The sequence below is a fragment of the Ochotona curzoniae genome, unplaced genomic scaffold, assembly GCF_017591425.1.
Source record: "Ochotona curzoniae isolate NIBS_2020 unplaced genomic scaffold, NIBS_Ocur_1.0 contig_908, whole genome shotgun sequence".
Taxonomy (NCBI): domain Eukaryota; kingdom Metazoa; phylum Chordata; class Mammalia; order Lagomorpha; family Ochotonidae; genus Ochotona; species Ochotona curzoniae.
In genome coordinates, this window is record NW_024466607.1 from 5,044,229 (window position 1) to 5,057,767 (window position 13,539).

Here is a 13,539-nt window from a genome sequence, read left to right on the forward strand (position 1 = left end):
TCTGAGCAGCCTAAATGAGCCATGGGCTAGATCCAGGATGGATGGCTTCCATCCCAGCTGGTCACAGGGGCTGCCTGGACTACTGTGCAGGGTTCCAAGGCAGCAGCAGGCTTAGCTGCAGACAGTGCTGGGATCAATTAGTGATGTCTGGCAAGAGCATAGGCAGGGGGGTTGGCAGTACTCCCGTTATTTGTGTAAACTCTCTAGATCAGATCTGCATGACTTTGAGAGCCGACAGCTGATGTCAGAGAAAATCAAAGACAATGACCAGCTGTATGGCATGGCCCAGAGTGGACATTAGAAGGGACTCAGAGGACGCCTGGGGCAGTGACAGTTACAGGCTGTCCTCGGTCCTGTGCTTTCATACCCTATGTGCTGTGTGCATTTCATAATGATGTCCCCTGGCCACCTTTTATGTCCATTCAAAGCTCTCAAACCTTAGCTTAGGAAGGAGGTTTTCTAGACCTTGACCTGCTAGCCCGTGGCTTCCTTCTACCAGGCCAAGCCGTTGTTGTCTGCCCTGTCTGCTCTCAGGGCTTGGAGCTGTTCCTGAGAAGGTTTCCCTGCCTTTGTGGCTTTGCAGCAGGAGTGTGAAGTGAGAATGGGTGCCAGTGCAGGGAGCATGGTTCTCTTAGAGTACAGGCAGGGTGTCCACTCAGGCTATAAGCAGAACTGCCTGAAAACAATCTCAGGCCACGCTGTGAATCACGCCATGGCCATGGGCCACGCTGTGAGTCACGCCACAGCTGACACCAAAGAGCCTTCCCTAGATGCAGAAGGGCTTCGGAGAGCTCCTGGGAAACATGTGTTCCGCTGCATGTGGGAATGCTGCCTGCATGGTCCCAGGGCCTGGTGCTCAAGGAGGCACCTGCCTTAGTCTTTAAAAGATTTATTTATTTTTATTAGAAAGTCAGATATACAGAGAGGAGGAGAGACAGAGAGGAAGAGCGTCTGTCCACTGATTCACTCCCCAAGTGGCTGCAATGGCCAGAGCTGAGCCAATCCGAAGCCAGGAGCCTGGAGCTTTTTCCGGTTCTCCCATGCGGGTGCAGGGTCCCAAGGCTTTGGGCTGTCCTCATACTAGGCCCAGCACCTGCCATCTTACCTTTGATCTTAGCCAAAAGACCGAGAAGCAATGCACCTGCCCTCTCGACCTGCACAGGGTAAGACCTTCAGCTTGATGCACCAAAGCAAGTGTCTTTTAGTCCTGTTTTCTGTTATCCTTGGAAGTCCTCTTGCTTAGTTCATGCAGGGCACCTGAGTCAATGCTGTCCAGGACCCGCTCAGGGACTTAGGACATGTGGCCAGAGCGCTACGGGCAGCTTGAGTGGTGAGTGGCGTCGTGGTGGAGGGTCCATTTACATGACCACCAGCTGTTCCTGAGTTTTCCATGACAATGTTTGTAGGCATTAAGGGGTAAGATAGCCGAGCTTGGGAAATGTCCTGAATGTGAAAGGGGGCAGACCCTGGTCGTTCCGGACGTGTCATCATCTGGGACAGCAGTGGAGACAGGTAAATGGAAATGACAGGCCAACATCCTCCATGGGACACTATACAGAGACCCATGTTAACTGACCGACTGACTGGGATTCCTTTTGAAGGAAGGAGTTAGGGAGACAGCACGATGGCTCAAGTGACTAATCCTCCACCTGTGAGCACTAGCATCCCATATGGACATTGGTTTGTGTCCTGGATGCCCCGCTTTCCATCCATGTAAATATTATGCCATCCTTGTTCTTGTTGTCAAGTTGTCATTCTGTGCCTGGCTCCCACAGAGAACTGGGTAAAAACAACATGAGCCACATATTCCATGGACGTACTTGTCAGCCTTCTAAAGGAGGGCATCCTGTAAGAGGGGACCATAAGGTTGAGCCTTACGCTGTCATGTTGTGTGACCCAAGCCAGCTGCTGTCACCCCTCTTGATGCTTTGATCTCTTCTGGCCAGGTTGTCTATGTCACGGCTACATTCCCTTACATCATGCTGCTCACCCTCCTCATCCGAGGGGTCACGTTGCCGGGGGCTTCTGAAGGTGTCAAGTTCTACCTGTACCCTGACCTCTCACGGCTCTCCGACCCACAGGTAAGAGCCACGTGCTTAGTCACTGAGTGGGGTCACCGGCCACTCCCGGGAAACCCCACTACAGAGCCCAGCCTTCCGCCTATAAGGCTTGGTGACCAGTTAAACAGCTGAAAGTCTGCAGGCACGATTTCACAATGATAATTTTGAATGCCCTAATGAGCTATGTAGACAGATACATGGAAACCCAGTCACTGGAGCGTTTCGAAAAAGAAGTTTGTACCTGGTGTTATAGGTGCTGCTTTGCCAGTGTCCGACTTAGCAGGACCCGGCAGTAGTTCTGACCCAGGCTCAGTGTCCGTTCTCCCAGAGCCATGGGATCTGAAGCATTTGAGATTTCAGATCTTTTGTTCAGATTTCTGTAATGTTTTCACATACACAGTAGGCAGTTTCTGCGCTATTTGAAGTGGTTTTGTGCCTGAGATGTGGAATTATCCATTTGTGTGGTCGTGTCCATTCTCAGAGGCTCTCGAATCTGAAGCCCTTGAATCTCTAGGGATGAGGGATGCCCAGGCCGTGTGGTGATTTTACACTGGCTGCTGGGGTTCCTGCTGCGGGCAGGGCTGGAGTTTGTGGATGCGGAAACTTGGCTACAGTTGAACACCTGTGATGACATGGAACAACGCCGTTTGCCCACCCAGGTCTCCTCTCTGTGTGTGGTGCGTCCCCAGGAGGGGGCCAGGGACTGTGCTGGCTATGGGGTTCTTTGTGGGGGAGCTGACAGAAAGGAGAGAAGCTGGCAGCCTCTCTTCTGCCTTTGGGAAGGTGCCGTCTGTTCTGAATAGTGAGTAGAGCCTGTATATGCCTAAGCCTCTTGAAGTGGGCACACGGCGCCAGGCCTGGGAGGATGGTGGCAGAGAGCAGGGCTGCCTGGCAGCAGGGTCGAACCTGGCGACCAGCGTCAGGAGCTCCTCCACTACGGGCTAGTGGGAAATCCTTGCTGGAGTTCAGGGCAGGGCATTGGAAGCGGTGCTAGGTGTTTGGGGCACCTGCTGGCCCCTGGCACTTGCTGTGTACAGAAGGAAAAAGGTGGAGATGGAAAGAGGCACCTTTTATTTTCTATCAAAACCTGGAGGGGCTCTGTGGAACTCACACTTTGTCTTCACGTAGAGCCTAAGGGTGGCCAGAAATTCCATATCTGTGGCTACTAGGTGGCCCGGGTCCCAGCAGCTGGAACGGAGGTGCACGTGTAGTGGCTCATTTGTGCAGCTCAGAGGGGCCTCTTTAGGCCAGATGGAGTGGGCAGCAGAGGGGAAGTGTGGGTTGTGGAATGTGCAGGGCCTGGAGGCTCAGCGCAGCCTGAATTGCAGGCTGAACCCCCAGGAAGAAGGAAATTAGCTCCTGACGGTGCACCTCGCAGGCTCCAGCTCCTGAAGGAAGAGGCTCAGCTGAAAAACGGTTTTGGGGAACTTCTCCCCAAGACTGCTACCTGCATGTTTTAGTCCTACTCTCTGCCAAGACCCTGAATGGGTAACCTGTTCCAACTTATTTCCTTCGTTCGTGGGCTTCTGTTTCCTAGCCTTCAGGGTGGTCCCTCAAGAGGTATGGAGCACCCCACCCCTTGAGGTTCCAAATACAGCTCATCATCAGAAAACCTTGGAACATGCTAGAAATGCAGGCCACAGGAGGGACCTCAGGGTGGTACCTGGGCATTTGTGTTCTGAGAAGGTTCGGAGGCAGTCCTGATGCTCTGAGAAGGTTGGGAAAATCTGCTTGACACCGCAACCTTTGAGCGCTGCACAGACACGCATGCATGTGCACTCACGCGGCAGACAGTGAGCCTCTTAGCTCCCCTGCACGAAGCGGGGCTGTTCCCAGCTGCAGCCTGCCTTTCATTGCTAGCCCAAGACGTCTCTGCAGCGCCGTTCCATAAGGTTAGAGCAAGAGCCTGGGCTGTGAGTTGGACTGTGGCTTCTCCTCGACCTTGGACGAGTCCTCTTTGTCTTTCCCCTTCCAGGCCTTACAGTTTCTGAGTTGATGGTGTTTTCCAAGGAAAGTCAGGGTGCTCCAACTTTTTCATGCCACGTGGGTGAGCAATCTGGAGCCTGCAGACCAAGCCCAGCCCTCTGCCTGTTTTTACGCATAAAATTGTATTGGAATACCTTTATATCATTTGTCCACACCCTGTCTGCAGCTGCTGGAGTGTGACAGAAACCGCGTACCTTCCCATGCTAGGGGTCGAGGCCACACACACAGACTGTGATTCCCCGGGAGGATTCAGAGCCCTCCTCAGAAAGTTTATCTCCATCATCAGCGAGAGCAGGAGGCCTGTCAGGGGAGTCTGCCAGTCAGTGTGGAAGAATCTCTGTACCCGGTTCTGGCAGAGGCCACAAGTTTCCTTCCGAGAGAAACTGCCCAGTGAGCCGCCACTCTGATTACACACCAGCCACAGCCCGTGCAATCCTCTGCAAAGTCACCCTGCTGTGGGATGGGCCACTCTGACTGCACGCCAGCCACAGCCCGTGCAATCCTCTGCAGAGTCACCTGCTGTGGGATGGGCATCAGCCTGAATTTGGGGTCACATTTCCTAGAACCACCTTAAAAGTTAGTCCCCAGACGCCTGCTAAGAACAACAGCGGCCTGCCGTGTGCACATCCTCAAATATTGATTGATTGACTATCTAGTAAACATTGGCTGACCTCTGCCCTGAGCCTTTTTGGAGGCATGTGACACCGAGCTGACGGATTCCCCTTCTCCTGACCACCGCTGTACCCATGCTGCCACCTGCTTGGTGGAGGCCACCACTTGAAACGCCCTAATTATCTTCCAGAAACCACATGTGGCCCCTCCAGGCCACACTGCGTGAAATGCAGATCTCATGGCCACTTTTTTTTTTAATTGCAAAGGCAGATGTACAGAGAGAATTTTTTTTTTCAGAGTTCTTCCATCTTCTGGTTCACTCTCCAAGTGGCCACAATAGCTGAAGCTGAGCCGATCTGCAGCCAGGAGCCAGAAGGTTCTCCTGGGTCTCCCATGGGGGTGCAGGTTCCCAAGGCTTTAGGCCATCCTCCATTGCTTTCCCAGGCCACAAGCAGGGAGTTAGGTGGGAAGTGGAGCAGCTGGGACACAAACTGGCACCCGTATGGGGTCCTGGCACTTGTAGGCCACCTCTTTGCTTCAAGCACTTCTGGGGTTTGCTGTGGCATTTGGAGTCAGATCTAGATGTGTGGGGCGGGGGGCTTGGTGGCTTGTGGGCCGACTCTGTGTTGTGTCTCCTTCTTTGTTTTAGTCGTCTTTCTCTTCTTCCTCTTTTTCTCTCTTATTCTTTCTCCATTGAATACAGTTACTTCCTTTCTGGGCCTCAAGTTCACAGAGCCTTTCTGCCTCTGAGCCTTTGCACATGCTTTTTCTCTGTCCGGAGCAATTGTCTCCTGCCCTCCCCACCCCATCCAGACCCTCTTTCCCTGCTTTAATTGACTAGTGTTCACTCATCCTTTAGGACTCAGCTCAAACTTCACTTCTCAGGCAAGTCTCTGCTCACAGCTCGCCAGGTATCACTTCTGGGGCCTCATGCTGGTTTTCCAGTGAAGCAAGGATCTACATATGAATAGTTTTTATTTGTTCAGTGTCCAGGTATTGGTTCAACAGCTTGTTGCCACCTGTCTGCTCTGTCTGTCGAAGTCGTCTAGATTCTGCTAGACGATGACGGGTGCCCGTGGCAGTGGAGAGGGAATGGGGCATGGGAGTTAGGATTCACTGGAGGGCTTGATTTTCAACAGGAAGGCCATGGGGAAGGTGCTTGGAGGCAGGTCTGCATCAGCCTTGTCCCCTGTGGGATTCCTGACCTGGCTTGTTGCCTGGTACACACTAAGTGCGCTATAAAAGGCTTGTTAAAGGACTTTAAGAGGTAGATTCTCTGGATTTTTTTTTTTTTAAAAGAAAAGATGCTGTTTTTCTCTTAGTCACCTCCAGGTGACCAGATCTGTGAGTTGTAATAGGTTGAACCTTCTGTCACTTATGGCTAGGAAATGTGTGAGTATGTGTCCCCAGAAGGTGATGCTGCTTGTCTGGGATAAAAATAAACAGAGCAACCAACCCCAAGAGGCAGCAGAAGAGAGAACTTTGTAAATTCTGGGACATGGGGAATCTGAGGTGTATTGCAGGAGGTATCCCAAAGTGGCCTGATTCTTGTGTCCTGATGGGAATACCCCAGGCCATGGAGAAACAGGAGGGTACTATTTCCTGTCCTGACCTCCTGCCGTTGGTGGCCAGCTGCAAGGAAAGCTTCTCTCTTCTGCCCTGGAATGATCAACCAACCAGTGTGAAGGTCAAGTGCAATGACCCAGCGGAGGTCACTGTACTCAATGGAGAGGCAGTTTATATCCTTTTTAATGTGTTTATTTTTCCATTGGAAAGTGCACCAGAACAGCAATATCCTCCTCCACAAAGCCATTGCGTCAATGTGTTTGCTACACTGAAGCTCTCATGTAGATCCAGCTCAGGTGTGCACACACACCTGTATGTATATAAACATCACATACATGGTAAAAAGTGAGATCAATTTCAAGGCAGTTGTTGGAAAAGGCCAAAACAGGCATGGCTGTGGCATAAAGTAGTGGCGGTGGAAGGTATGGCCCTGCCCTGCTGGGATTGAGCCACATTCTAGCGTGGCATTAGGACTGCAGGTGGAATGGGGTTGCCCCAGAGACAGTTAAGCCCCAGCCTCAAGGTGAGTGGTGATTGGGAGAGCTGCCACTCATCAGAGATCAGTGAGAGGCCCCCTTCCTGGCTGTGGATGGTGGCTTCCTTGCAGCTAAGTCTAGATTGCTGAGTTTTCGAGTTTTTAAATTAATAATTCTAGTAATAATAATCTCCAGATTCTGGGGATGTACCCTGGCACTGCAGTGATAGCTGTGGGGTTGGTTGCACATGGTGGCTGGAGCTGGCTTTCCTACAGATGCTTGTGGGATTCATGGGGGGAAGATGGGTCTCCCACTTCCGCACTAAAGGTCGTGCTTGCTCGGAGGTGAGCAGTTGAACTCAGCCCCGCAGCCTCTGCCTGATCCCAGAACCCCATTTATTCCTGAGCAGGCCCCTCCCCTCATTGCTGGGGCTCAGAGGTACCTGTTGCGGTGTCACCCACATTTCTGAAGGGACTCCAGACCGCAGCTTCTGGGGCCTTAGACCAGGGGTTCTCTGTGAGGGGTTCTCCAGGAAAATGTGAAGGATGGTGGACAGCCTCCTCTTGCCTTTTACCTGGCGGGGCTGGGGAGCTCAGTGGGCACCAGAGAGACAAGGAGCAAGGTAAGCCTTTTCATGGTCTCCTGGGAACCTTGGAGCCATGAACCTGGCTTTGGAAGTTTGACTGGCTGTATGCTGGCCATGGTGATCTCTGCAGAGGCTCGCTGACAGCGGAGCTCGAAGTCCCTACCCTTCCTGATGCTTGGCGTGTCTTGGCCAGCCTCTCGTTTGAGCAGCCTCTTAGATGCCATCGCTTTGAGTGATCCCTGGCCTGCAGGCACCACTGGGATGGAGAACTCCTCTGCTGGGGTCACCGCTCAGACCTCCAACCCTGGGACAGTGCCTGCAACTCAGCAGATGCTCAGGGGCGACTTCCGGAAGGGAGTGAGGAAGGCATGGGTGGGGACCACCCAGCCAGGGCCTCTGTTACTCTGGGAGATCATAGCATTGCCATGAGGAAATACTTCCTAGAGAGGAGTTTTACAGGTAGTAGGGTCCATGGGAAGGGAATCTGGCACCTCTGACCGCTGGGTGACCTTAGCTTTCCCTTCTGTTCTGTGGCCCCAGGACAGTCACCTGTGTGATGTCACCACTGACCGCTGGGTGACCCTAGGTATCCTTCTGCTCTGTGGCCTTGGGGCTGTCAACTGTGACCTGAGGTGAGACCATGGCCTCACAGGGTGGTCACAGGGCCCCTTCCGGAGCCCCTCTCCTGCTCTCTGCCCGCCAGCTCGACCCTGCAGTCCAAGGAGGGGCTTTGCTCTCAGAACCAAGTGCAGCTGTTGCAAGTGCAACAAGACCAGCCTCTCCTCCAGGACCCGGTGAAGTCTATGCCCACGGCCTATTGGGTTTTCTGTAAATCTCTCTGTCTTCCCTGGCAGCCGTGTTCACTCCCAGGCAAGAAACACTCCACTCTGTTTTTCCCCCTCAAATTTTTGTTTTCTGTGTTTTCACTCTTTGGGGGAGCCAAGGTCATCTTGCGGGAAATCCAGTTGTCCCTGCCCCAGATTCCTGGCCCCCTCTCACTCTGCATTGTGTTTCGAGTGTGTTTTCAGAGCGAGGACAGAGAGGCCTGTCGCAGATCCAAATCCACACTGTGGGCTCTGCTTTCCCAGGGCGCCGGTGTGCCAGTTCCACCAGCCTGCCTCCTCCCCTCGGCGGCCAAACCCTGGCGCTGAGGGAAAGGATGCCCAGATTGTAAGGGTCCCTTCCTCTTCACCCCTACCTGCCGAGCCAGGCAGATGGCGACCATGGAGTTGCTGCCACCTGCTGGTGGTGTACTCGGATTCTAAATCGAGTGTTGAATTAAAAAAAGGGGGAGGACATCTCAGAAACTGCATATTTAAAAAATAATAATAATAAAATAAAAAGGAAGATCTCTCAGCTCCTGGATCTTGAGACCAAAACGCCAGTGTAGACGTTACCCAAGCAACATTCAACATGGTGAGGCACCTGTGTGAGCGGCCTTCCTGGCTGTGGTGTCTTGGCAGCTGACTCCGTGCGATCCTGTGCACTGTCCGCTTGCCCACCCATTGGTTGGTCCCATCCATCAGCGAAGAGCAAAATGATTTGATCTGGAGGCTGGGGAGCTTTCCCTCTACCAGGCGCCGTTTGGATAGTTATCACGTTGTTCATGGACCCTACAAAACCGTCCCCTTGAAAAAGAAGCCTGCTGTGGATTGACTGGTCTTTGAGTCCTGCCTCCAGCTGGCTTGGCAAGACTAGAGGGAAGGATTTTGCTGGCTTTATACGGCCTTGCTGGCCAGCCAGCCAGCCAGCCGGTCCTTCCCCCTTGAAGGCAGAGGGCTGACTGCTGTGGAGGAGTAAACATCTCTGTTAGATGAGTCCTTGAGCGTCCTGCAAGTCCTGCCTCCAGCTCACAAGAATTTCAGAAGCTGGCTCTTCCAGGTTTCCCGGACAAGGGGTTTGAGGCTCTGGGAGGCTGGACCCAGCACTGGGACCAGTAGAGACTCTCCCTGCGATGGCCTTCCCACCCTCTTCCTATCTCTGCCCAGCCCCACACTGGCTGTCCTGCTGCTCCAGACTCTGAGGGTCCTAGACTTATGCAGGAGCCCTAAGATCTTTGCTTTGGACAGCCTTGGTCCCCACCCACTGCAGGAACCCCGGCAGTAACCAGGTCCTGGGACAGGCCCCCCCACCACCACCTCCCCTCTCGCCGGCTCACTGTTGAAGCAGTCATTCACTCTGGTGACTTCTCGGCTCTGATTTTCCAGGGCTGCACTCTGAGTGCCCACCAGGGAGGGCAGCCTGAAGGACAGAGGCCCCTGTGGCCTCCCTGGGCTGGTGAAGCAACCTTCAGGTGGGCTCCCTAGACAGTAGGCCCAAGGAGCTGCTCATGAATGAGACCCCAGTCATGTACCTTCCTGGCATTTCTCTTTGAATGTGGGAGCATAATTCAGTGAGTTGCTGGAAAACAGAATTCAAAGATAAGTTTGGATGCAAAAAGACTATGTTTTTTTTTTCAATGTTTTTTTTTTTCCACAATAGACAATTTTCAATTTTCCTTCCAAGAACTTTCTGATGAAGCCCTCACATTTCCCTTTAATTCTTTGGATGTCATTATAGTAGCTGCTTTGACCTGCATCTTTCTTATTCTGGAGTAGATGATATTTGCCCATTTTTCTGAACGTCTGCTGGGTTTTGGCAGAATCCTGCATGTTGCGGACGTCTTCTTCACACTGGAATCTGCTACCTTCCTCTGAAGAGTGTGGGTTTTATCTTCATAGGGAGTTGTGTTGCTGGTTGATCGCTTTGAACTTGTGTAGGCTCAGCCTAGTGTAGGTCTGTGGACATACTAGGCTGGTTTCTCAGCTGCTCTAACCTATTTGCACCCAGCGGGACTTCTAAGCTCCGTATGTCTTCTGGGTCTCGGTGCAAGGCTGTGCAGATTCGAGCATCACATAGCAGAAGTGCTTAGCATTCCAGATCTCTGTGGATTGTGGAACAGTTGCATGGGCTTTCCTGGCTGAGCATTCCCTGGCCCAAAACCCTGAAATCCCAAATGGCTGCTCAGTCCAGAAAACCCTGCCTCCAGGAAGCACGTGTGAACGGCAGGGAGAATTTTTGATTTTCAGAACTGGGAGATATTCCTCACATCCACTGGGTAGAGGATAGGGGTGCCACCCAGTGTCCTGCAGTGCCCAGGTCAGCAGCCTCAACAGAGTGACCAGGCCCCAGCATTGAAGTGCTGAGGCAGAGCTCCACCCTAGGGGATGGTCACTGCTCCCAGGGTGGTGTCTTTCTGTTAGGTGCAAGTGTGAAAACTTGGGTCATCACCCTCTCTGCTGTGGCAGGGTGGGGCCCATCCCCCAGCACACCTCTCCCCTCATGGTCTGTCTCTACCATGCTCCACCAAGCCGCGGGTGGTCTCTTTTTGGATGCCTGTGGCCCAGCTGTTAGCCACACCTGGCACAGCGCCTTCTACTTGCACTATGTCCCACCCCTGGTGCCCAGCTCCTCTTCCTGCCATCCACATCCTAGACTCCAGCTGTCTCGACTGCCTGCTCAGCTCAGAGGGACACTTGCTTAAACTCCGATGCCCAGCCAGTGATCTCCAGGCAATGGTCCCCAGGCAGTGAGTCTTGCAGGCCACCCTAGGAACCCCTCCCAGAAGCCCTCGGGAATAGCAGCCTTGCCTGGTACACTGTTGCCTCTTGAGCGTTGTTGCTTCGTATGCTTGCTGAGGTGGAAGGGTTGTTCTGATCCTAATTCCTGTGTCACAGCAGAAGGCAAGATCAGACTCCCAGGTTACCAGTCTTCCATTACCTCACCCTTGCCCAAGAATCAAAACCCAGCCTGTTTCCCAAGGCCAAGGGACCCTCCATGATCTGACTCCCATTCCCCCACATGGCCTTGGCTATCCCAGGCTCATTCTGACTCACAGCTACCTGGTCATTCTTCCCTCTGGCTCTGACATAGGGGCTTTCTTCTACTCTGGCTGGTCTTGGCTCCAACCTCAGGTCATCTCGGACGAGTAAGGATCAAGTTTTGCCCACTGAACTTCATGCCTGCAATAAAGCTCATGTTAGTTTTGTCTGAGGGGAGGTTGGGGCTCATGGCTGTTGGCAGTCATCTCACGTGTGTTTGTTGCTGTGTTCATTGTTAGTCTCCCCAGTGGAAATGTCAGCTTCATGTGAGACAAAAACTCACCCACTAAAGACTCTCCACTTCCTGGCACAGATTCTGGTGCTAAGTAGGCTTCTAGTCAGTCCTGCTTGAATGAATGGACAACTGGACAAGTGGCTGGATGGAATGTACAGGAGTAGGCGGGAGGATGGGTGATGCTCAGGTAGATGGATAGATGTGTGGATGGGTGGGTGGATGATGGACAAGCAGATGAATGGATGCTGGACAAGAGGACAGATACTTGAAACGTAAGTGGATGGATGCACAGACAGGTGAGTGATGGACAGGTGGGTGGTTGCACAGGTAGGTGAATACCCACAGTTGTATTCCTGCGGAAGACTTTATGAAACATGTAGACTCATAACCACAGCTTTGTGCAGCAGCTCACATGTCAGACGTTGTTTCACTTGTCCTTAGCCAAGACAACTGTGGCCCCAGTCCTGCTCCTGAAGCTGCAGTGGGCATGCTTCAGTTGGAAGTGAGCAGGTCCTGGGAATGGAGAACAGACACCACCTGGCTGATGGCACATCCCCAGGAAGCTTAGGTGACACTCCCAACCATCTCCAAGCATTCCGTGCAGTGGGAACTCCAATTTCCACAGACTCCCCCAAAACACTACTGTCCAAAGAGTTTGCAGCAGGGAGAGAAGTATTTGTCTACCTTAATTTGTGGACAGGTGAGCTCCAGAGGATGGGCAATCCTTGAAGGGAACCCATTCTACCCCTTTGCAGGAAACCTGGGACCATCCTTCACGTCTCCTTGCCCCTATGTGGCTATGAGGCAAATGATGGCCCCCGACTCAGGAAATCCTCCTTCCTTGAACTACTGTCCCTTGACCTCTGTGTCCTGTGACTGCAGTCCCCATCCCCATTGACTTGTGTGACAACCCTCCACCTCAGATGCTCGTGGGCATGCAAATACTACTAGGTGCATGCTCTGGCGGAACAGCTTTGCACTGGGTCTCTGGAAGTGGGCAAACGTTACTGGGAGGGATGGGGGTGCCTTGGAGATGAGAAGTGAGGTTTAGTGAAAGAAGCTGATCCATGAAAAAACCACACTACAGGGCCAGAAAAAGGCTCGGGCTTAGGGAGTGGAGCACAGGGGACTTTTAGGGCAGGGCCATCGCTCTGCGTGGTTTCATGCGGGTATGTCTGTGACCTGGCACATTTGTTCAGCACCATGAGGGAGTCCCTTGTCAGGTGTGGACTTGAGCAAATCGCCGCATGTCCGTGTCAGCTCCTCTGCAGGATGCTCCTTGCTAGCAGTCATGGCAGCACTGTATTTTCTGTATGCCTAAAAGAGCAAACAAGCAGACAAACAAACAAACCCTGCTCATCTAAGACACATTCATTTGCAGGAAAGAGGCTTTGAAGTCCCTTCCCACTGAATGGCTTTGTGTCCTGGAAAGCAGGACTCGTGTGCGACTCATTCTCACCATGGCTCCCACAGTGACAGCAAAGGGCCAGCTGTTTAGAAAGCAGAGGTTGGTGTGACCCTTGGCTCAGAGTAGGCATGCGGTAAACATCTCCTGAGCCAGCCTCAAGCCCAGGTGAGCAGTGCCCTCACTGGCTCCTGCTGTGCTCTGCAGGCTGCTGTACTCCTCCTCCTGGACCCCTGAGTGCCCCCAGGTGCTCCACCATGCTCTTTCCTCTGAGAAGCCTCCTGTGTTTTTGGAAGCAGCAAAGCAAGCTCACATGTCCCCTCACATCTCAGCTGTGGTTTCTTCTCCTCCCCTGGCCTGGTCCTAGCCCAGCCCCAGCCCAGCCCTGGTCCCAGCCCCGGTCCCAGCCCCAGCCCAGCCCCAGCCCAGCCCAGCCCCGGTCCCAGCCCCAGCCCAGCCCCAGCCCAGCCCCAGCCCCAGCCCTGGTCCCAGCCCAGCCCCAGCCCAGCCCCAGCCCAGCCCAGCCCCAGCCCCTGCCCAGCCCCAGCCCAGCCCCAGCCTAGCCCCAGCCCAGCCCCCCAGACCTGGTCCAGCCCCGGTCCCAGCCCCAGCCCAGCCCCAGCCCGGCCCCAGCCCCAGCCCCAGCCCAGCCCCAGCCCAGCCCCAGTCCCAGCCCCAGCCCCAGCCCAGCCCCAGCCCCAGCCCCAGCCCCCCAGCCCTGGTCCCAGCCCCGGTCCTAGCCCCAGTCCCAGC

General features: G+C 53.6%; 1 protein-coding gene across 1 annotated transcript in view; it reads left to right on the plus strand.

The window, feature by feature from the left end:
* SLC6A11 (solute carrier family 6 member 11) overlaps positions 1-13,539 on the plus strand; it is a 95,444-nt gene that overhangs the window by 49,475 nt on the left and 32,430 nt on the right. Inside the window, exon 6 of the mRNA XM_040994889.1 lies at positions 1,947-2,081. Within this exon, the coding sequence (XP_040850823.1) occupies positions 1,947-2,081 (135 nt within the window). The remainder of the gene's footprint in view (positions 1-1,946; positions 2,082-13,539) is intronic.